Here is an 8,812-nt window from a genome sequence, read left to right on the forward strand (position 1 = left end):
TTACTGACTTAAATAAATCAGGTTCAATATTTAGGTTATCCCCCAACCGAGTCATGTCTCTGCCTCAGTTTCCTCAACTGTAAAATGGAAATAATAGCAGCCACCTCCCAGAATTTTAAAGTACTGAACATAGTGCCAGGCATATAGGGAGAATTATTTAAATGTCAGCTAACATAATTATTACTGCAGAATAGAACTTACTTTCCATAGGTATCAGTAAATGGGTGTTCAAGAAGCTACAATTAAAAAACTTCTACCTCCTGCACGCTTATGGTTTATATCTTGATGACTGCTATCATATGGGCTAAGTAGTTATGCCAATCTCTTTCCAAACTTTAGTTCCAAAATTCTCCTTTTGGGCCTTCTGGGTGACAGTCCATGTCTACAATGTATCTCTGCCCCAAGTCGATAATTAGTGGCTCCTAGAAGAAGAGACTGTCTGTAGGCATAGAGGTCTTTTTCTTTTTTGGACTCTGATCTGCTCTTGGTTCTGCTGCTTTCTTTAAAAGGGCCAACTCTGCGACTGATTACTCCTCCCCATTTTTTTAAACAGGCTTAGCACAAAGAGATAACTCCAACCCATAAGAATCTACACCATGCAATTGATCCCTAATAACAACAGCCCAAGGCAATCAATTCATCCCTAATCAGTGAAGGTAAAGGAGATATTCTCATACTTAATGAAGTGTTACTTGGCATGGCCTGATAGATATCTCCAAGTCCTCTTAATGAGGTGGTCAATGAGCAGTTTATGTCCTTCATAGGAAAATGCAATCACAGTCCCATTATATATGATCAAAACTCACAGATACTTTGATATTATTCACTCATATGGGATATACTTTGCTCCTTGCCTTACTACAAGGATGGAGGATGTAGTTTTCTACCAGTCCCTGTGAAGTCTAACACAACTCCCCCCCCCCAACTATTGGCTATCTGAGCCCCCACGGGGCAGGGAGGGGAGGGGGTGGGACCCTGTGCTAGCGGCAGCTCTGCTCTTGAGCCTCTGATATAATATGAATAGCTGTCTTATTGGCAAAATATTTTATTAGAGAATTACCAGGCCTTGTTCTGGGATAGCCATTACCAAGTTAAATCCCTATCATATAGCTTCATTAAAGTCCAGCTCTGTTCCTTCATTTTGGCAGACTATGTGACTATGACTTAGAGAAGGTCTTGCCAGCAGAGCAGAAATTCTAGGAGTTCTTGTCAAGCTAGGACAACTTTGGGGATGGGTTCAATGACATACTGTGGATCTGTTGTCCAAGGACTAGATTAGCTAAATTTAGATGTTCTCATCACCAAGTAGGCCGCATGATGATGAATTTTTCAGTCACCACAGCTCAAAGATTTCCCGTTAAATAATAATAATAAATAATAATAATAAATAATAAAATACCTCTTCACTACACCAGTGAAGAGGTAATGAAAATGATGGAATTATAGTGTGAAGTTAGAGGTATATACACTTGTCTATTATCTTGTCTATATCACTATTGTAGTCATGCATGCATGTACATTACTTACCAGCCAGGTAATTCCAGGAATTTAGAATCTTAAGAAGGAAAAGTTTATACTTTCTCACTCAGACCGTACTGACAATATTATGGTGATTCCTCTGTGATGTGATTATGGAACTATTTTCCCTTTTGGCTCTGAAATAAACACAAGTAATCACAGCAGTACTTTTACTCCTATAGCATAAAGTCAAAACATTCCTTTATCACAACAGCAGAATTTGTCAAATTCAAATCCATTTTATAGAGTCAGGTTGAAGTGTGTGATTTGTGGCCTTGTGTGCTATTAGCCTCGCCTTTAGAAGACTAGACTTCCTTAATGTGGTATGTTTTATTTTATTTGATCCAATAAAATTTAATTCTCCATTTGGTAACCCTGGAGAGATTGAAGCCCATCTAAAAATAAATAGAGAAGAAATCTACTTTCATGGTAATAGCAGAAAAGGTATTTAAGTACAGAGGAAATGACAAAAAAATGGAGTGGATCGGGTGAGTAGTTAAAGCAAGAGCTAAAAAATATCTTCTTAAAAATGAAAGCAGTAGAGGAAAAATGGGAAAAGAAGCAAGAGCTAGGGAAGAAAGATATGAAAGAATTAACTGCTTGAAAAAGAGGTTCAAAGTCTTTCTGAAGAAAATAATTCCTTGAAAATTAGAATCGGCCAAATGCAAGCTTATGACTTTATTAGATATCAAGAAAAAATAAAACAAAGTTAAAAAGACTGAAAGAAATAAAAGAAAATGTGAAATATCTCATGGGAAAAACAACTGACCTGGAAAGCAGATTGAGGACTGAACTTAAGAATCACTGGATTACCTGGAAGCCCTGAACAAAAGAAGAGTTTAGACATAATATTTCAAGAAGTCTTAAAAGAAAATTGTCGAGATATTTTAAAACTAGAAGGAAAAGTAGAAATTGAAACACTCTACTTATCACCTCCTGAAAGAAACCCCACAATGTAAACTCCCAGGAAAATTATAGTCAAAAGCCAGAGCTACAAGTCAGGAAAAAATAATGTTAGAAGCCAAAAAGAAAGTGTTTAAGTACTTAGGAGTCAGGATTACACAAGATTTGGCTTCTACTACTTTAAAAGAGAAGAGAGCTCTCTGGGATAGGCCATCCCAGAAGGCAAAAGAGAATAACCTACTAAGCCAAACTCAGTATAATCTTACAGGGTTTTGAAAAAGTAGAACATTAGTAAAATTGAGGAAATCTGACCATTTCTTAATGAAAAGATCAGGGCTAAGTAGAAAATATGAACTACAAACACAGGAGTCAAGAGAAGAAAAGAAAGGTAAAGATGAGAAAGAAACCATAAAGGATTAAACAAGATTAAATATTTACATTCTCATATGGAAAGATAAGACATGTATCCCTCCAGAGATCTATCATCAGGGGTCAGAAAAGGAGTCTAGAGGACACAGGTATAACTCTGTTTGATGCTTGATGATCACAAAAGAAGAATAGAAAGGGTGGGGAAAAGAGAGGAAGCATGGTGAAAACTTTCTCACATAAATGAATTGTCCAAAGAGGAGTATATAGAGCAAGTGGAGGAACAGGCAATGCTTGAACTTCGCTCTGATCTGATATTAAGGAGGGAAGAGTATACATACACACTCAGTTGAGTACAGCAATGTATCTTACCTAACAATGAAATAGCAGGGGAAAGGGGAAAGGACTTAGAGGGGCAGTAGATTAAAGGAGACAGTCAGAAGCAAAGAAAGCAGACTCTAAAAGAGGGGACAGAGAAAGAAAGTATATAAGAAAATATGATGGAAGAAAATAGTTAGCAGTCATAATTGTGAATAGGAATAGACTTACCCATAAAATGGAAAAGGAGAGAAGAATGGATTTGAAACCAGAATCCAACAATATATATATATATATATTTTTGCAAGAAACACATGGAAAGATGCATGCAAAATTAGTGACTGGAGCAGAACCTACTATGCTTCAGCTAAAGTAAATAAGGCAGGGGTAACAATCAACCCCAAAGCAAAAGCAAAAATAGATCTAATTAAAAGCAATAAACAGAAAAACTACATTTTGCTCAAAGGTACCATAGACAATGAATTAATATCACTACTAAACATATATGCACAAAATGGTACAGAACCTAAATTCTTAAAGGAAAAGTTAAGTGAATTACTGGAAGAAATAGACAGTAAAACTTTAATCATGGAGGATATCAATTTACTCCTCTGAGGTAAATCTAACAAAAACAAACAAACAAACAAAAAAGAAACAAAGTACTTGAAAAGAATTTTTGAACAGTTAGGTATCATAAACCTTTAGAGAATATCAAATGGAAATAGAAAGTATACCAATTTCTCAGTTGTTCATGGCAATTTCACAAAAATTAATCATGTATTAGGGCATAAAAACATAATGTATCTTTTACTGACCATAATATAATAAAATTTACATTCAATAAAGTGTCTTTGAGTCAAATGTTAAAAAAATTGGAAACTAAATAATTTAATCCTAAAGAAGACATGGGTCAATGAACATTATAGAAATAATCAACAATTTTATTAAAGATAATGACAGCAATGAGACAATATACCAAAATTTGGGCAATGGAACCCAAGCAGTATTTAGAGCAAACTAGGCATACAACTAACAAAGGCAGACAACCAACAAACTGAAAAACACCATAACAGAAATCATGAAAATGAAAGGAGAGATTATTAAAGGAGAGAAAATTAGCAATATATAATCAATGAACTAACAAACAAAAGTAGGGGTTTTAAAAAAGACAAATTATTAGCTAATTTCATTTTTTAAAAAGGAAGAAAACCAAATTTCAGGATCAAAATTGAAAAAGGTGGATTCTTAATCAATGAAGAAGAAATAAAAACAATTATTAGGACCTATTGTGCCCAACTATATACCAACAAAACTGATAATCTCAATGAAATGGATGGATATTTACAAAAATATAAATTGCTCAATGCCCAGAACAAGAAACAAAGTACTTAAGTGATTCTGTGTTAGAAAAAGCAATTTAACAAGCCACAAAAGAATTCCCAAAGAAGAAAACAACCCCAGAACCAGAAGGATTTACAAGCAAATTCTACCAAGCATTTAAAGAACAATGATTTCCAACTCTAAATAAACATCTTGGAAAAAAATAGGTAAAGAAAGACTCCTGTTAAATTCCTCCTATGATATTTAAACCAAAGAGAATTCAAATAAAGAAAGAAAATTTGAGACCAATTTCCCTAATGAACATTGATGCAAAAATTTAAATAAAATACTAGCAAAGAGACTATAGCAATATATCACAAAAAGCATACACTATGATCAGATTGAATTTATACCAGGAATTCAGGGCTTAATCAATATTAGGAAAACCATAATTATAATTGACCATATTAATAACAAAGACAACAAAAACATATGCTTATTTTGATAGATGCACAATAGTTTTAGAAAAGATATAACACCCATTCCTGTTAAAAACTTTAGAAAGCATAGGCATATGTGGAGGGAGCTGTCCTTAAAATGAGAAGCAGTATCTATATAAAACCAAGAGCTAACAGTATTTGTAATGAGGATAAGCTACAAGCCTTTCCAATAAGATCTGGGTGGAAGTAAGGCTATTCATGATCCCCATTACTGTAGAATACTATACTAGAAATGCTAGCTATAGTAATAAGGCAAATAAAAGAGACTGGAGGAATAAGCATAGACAAATAGGGAACAAAACTGTCACTTTATGCAGGTGAAATGATGGTTTACTTGAAGAACCTTAACAGTCAACTAAAAAATACTAATTCAAACAGTTAACAATTTTAGTAGAGTTGCAGGATATAAAAAGAAACTCATAGAATTCATCAATACTTCTATCTATTATTAATAAAATCCATCAGGAAGAAATAGAAAGAGAAATTTCATTTAAAATAACTACAGACAGCTTTTCCGCCCGCTCCCCCCTCCCCCCCCCCCAAGCGCCGCTCCGGCTGCATCGCGCTCACACCGAGCTCCGGGCCCCCGCAGCGCTAGCGCCGCCGCCGCCGCCTCCCTCCTTCCGCCGCCATGATCATCTACCGGGACCTCATCAGCCATGAGGAGATGTTCTCCGACATTTACAAGATCCGGGAGATCGCGAACGGGCTGTGCCTGGAGGTGGAGGGGAAGATGGTCAGTAGGACAGAGGGTACCATCGATGATTCCCTTATCGGTGGAAATGCCTCTGCTGAAGGTCCTGAGGGTGAAGGAACAGATGCCACTGTAATCACTGGAGTCGACATAGTAATAAACCATCATCTGCAAGAAACTAGTTTCACAAAAGAATCCTACAAAAAGTACATCAAAGACTACATGAAATCAATCAAAGGCAGACTTGAAGAACACAAGCCAGATAGAGTAAAACCTTTTATGACGGGAGCTGCAGAACAAATCAAACACATCCTTGCTAATTTTAAAAACTATCAGTTCTTCATAGGCGAAAACATGAATCCAGATGGCATGGTGGCTCTCTTGGATTTCCGTGAGGATGGTGTGACTCCATATATGATTTTCTTTAAGGATGATTTAGAAATGGAGAAATGCTAACAAATTAAGCTGATTACTTTGAATCACCTGTCATCATAACTGGCTGCTGCTTTTTGTCATCTACACAACACCAGGACTTGGACAAACTTGGACTGATGTCATCTTGAGCTTTATTCATTTATTTTTGACCTTGATTTATTTGGAGTGGAGGCATTGTTTTTAAAAACATGTCATGTAGGTTGTCTAAAATAAAACGCATTTAAACCCCCCCCCAAAAAAATAACTACAGACAGTATAAAATACTTGTGGGTCTACTGGCAAAGATCAATATTACAAAACATTCTTAGCCAAAGTTAAATGTAAAGATTCATGGTGGGCATAGATAGGCTATAGTATGATTCCAGTAACAACCTACATTCAAGAAAGCACCAAAGGATATCATACCAGAAATAAAATAAAGTGGATCAGCGATAAAGTGAAAGTGAAGGCTATCAGGTAGATAGCATACTGCTTCGGTGGTATGTTGAAAAATGTAAAAAGACAGAGGAAGGCCTTCGGCATGTTGGGCATATACTTTCTGGAGGATATATGGAAGGACATGGATAAGGATTGTACAGGATGAGAAATTTTGAATGGATTGAGATCTGTATTGACACAGGGACTACCCATTAAACTGAGCTCACATATCCACTGAAGTATTATGATATGAATATGCCTTTTATTTAATGTATACAGTATAACTTTTTTTCTTCAAATGAAATAGGAAATTATAGAGGCAGAGAGTAGAGACCTTGAATGAAATAGAATCAATTTTGTCTGGAGAAAACCATGAAATAGTGGCAGAGAGAAGATAGAGATGATATGAACCATAAAAAAGCAGTTACATGACAACTGCAGAAAAGTCACCAGAGATTGAATATGAAAGAAAATCTCAATGAGAGTGAAAGAGGAGATACAGCCTTACCCCCAAATGCATTTTGATAGTAGAGGGAAAAATGCAAAAAAAAAAAAAGTCGTAATTGTTGGGAAGGGGTCAGGAGGGAGGGAATCAAGAGACTATAAGAAGCAACAAAGCTTCAGAGACAGACCAGCTGACTAGGAAAGAAAATCTAGGGCTGCAACTAATGCTTTGAGTTTGTTTAAGCAAATATCCATCTTCAACAGTAAATCAGCTTAACTAGAAGCAGTAGTTCTGATAAATATTATTAAAGTTTTATAAATTCTGCCTCTGAAAATAGTATTTTAAGGTAGGAGGAAAAATATGTTAAATTAGTAATCCTGAAGGAATAGCACGTCTATTGCTATAATTAAATGCAATCACAAAGTTAGAAATTAAAGTACACAGAGGTTAAGGACTGATTTAATACATGGCACTGAGTTTAGTGTGTGATTTATGGATTAGGTTTTTCATGGGAATAACTTACAAAAAGAATGAGAGTGTTAATGGGAAGGAAGTATATGGTAAGGGAATTTAAAAAGAAATGATAGGGTTGTATAATTATGGCCCTCCAATTTCCAACCTTACTTGTCAATCTACACTTTTCAGTTCTAATCACATTTTCATTTGTGTTAAGCTGATACTTACTAGAGTGTAAGCTCCTAGAAGAAAGGTGGCCTTCATTATCTTCATGTCTTCGTTAGCACTTGGAACAATTTCTTTGTGCATAGGCTGTAAGCGATAAATGCTAATTGTTGTTGGTGTGTAGTAGGGGACATACGATAATCACAAAACACCCATAACACAAAATTGAATATAATGCAAGAAACACAGAGAAAGTTCTATGTGAATCCTGAGGAAAAAAAGAGATCAATTCTGCCTGGGAAGGACTTAGGAAAGTTTAATGGAGAAGGTGACACCTGATTTGAGCCTAAGGCAATAAACAGTTATGATTTCAAAAGAATTGAGAAAGAGGACATCAGTTAACTAGCATTTATTAAGCTCCTGTTTTGTTCTAGGCACTGTGCTAAGTGCTGGGGATACAAAAAAACAAACCAGAAAAAAAAAAACCCAAAACCAAACAAACAAACATAAAGACAATCTCTGCTCTTAAGCAGCTTACAACATATAAACATAAAAATAGAATACCAGAATTCTTAGAGCGAGAAGGGTATCAGCAATTATCTAAACTAGGCTGTAACCAAAAAAGAATGCTCAGTATAACATACCCAACAAAGTATTTACACACCCTCTGCCAGAAGGCCTCCAATGAAGGGGAGCCAACTACTTTTCCAGACAGCCCTATTCCATTTTTTGGATAGCTTTAAATCTTTGAAAGTTTATTGTCAAATCAAATTTACTTTAAATTTACATCTCTGCAGATTCCACCCAATGCTCCTATTACTGCCTTTGTGGACCAGATATCTTATCCCTTTTCTACCTGACAGCATTTCAAATACTTGAAGACTGTTAAAATGTTCCTCTTTTCCAAGTCTTCTGTTCTCCAATCTAATGTACTGTATCAGTAATTTTTTGCTATTCTTCTCTTAAATGCCTTTAATAATTCTGGCCTTTGTTTGAATGGGGCAGGTAAAATGGGATCTTTTTGTCTTGGAGTGTTTCTCTGCACTAAGACAATGTAATGGTGATCAAGGCAGGATTTTTTGTTGTCTTCTCCTTTGGAATGCTGAGGTAGTTAATACCTTTGATGAGTCTTGCCTTTCAAATGCAATGGTCAGAAAAATGAGATTTTTCACTGTTCTTTGTTTGAGTGCTTCCCAGCACTGAGATAATCAAGTGCCCCAGGGCCCTGAGATGGGTATATAAGATTCAAGATTGGCAAGATTGGTGTTCGACCTT

General features: G+C 35.7%; 1 protein-coding gene across 1 annotated transcript; it reads left to right on the forward strand.

Moving 5' to 3' along the window:
* Positions 1-5,463: 5,463 nt before the first annotated feature.
* On the forward strand, positions 5,464-6,282 carry LOC118856893 (translationally-controlled tumor protein-like). The gene has a single exon (XM_036767439.1). The coding sequence runs from the start codon at positions 5,557-5,559 to the stop codon at positions 6,073-6,075; it is 519 nt and encodes a 172-aa protein (XP_036623334.1). The 5' UTR covers positions 5,464-5,556; the 3' UTR covers positions 6,076-6,282.
* The last annotated feature ends 2,530 nt before the right edge of the window (positions 6,283-8,812 follow it).

Source organism: Trichosurus vulpecula, chromosome 7 (genome assembly GCF_011100635.1).
Source record: "Trichosurus vulpecula isolate mTriVul1 chromosome 7, mTriVul1.pri, whole genome shotgun sequence".
NCBI classification, from domain to species: Eukaryota; Metazoa; Chordata; class Mammalia; order Diprotodontia; family Phalangeridae; genus Trichosurus; species Trichosurus vulpecula.

What these genes read in the sequence shown, in the direction of transcription:
- LOC118856893 (XM_036767439.1), top strand. Translation starts at nt 5,557, where the DNA reads ATGATCATCTACCGGGACCTCATCAGCCATGAGGAGATGTTCTCCGAC.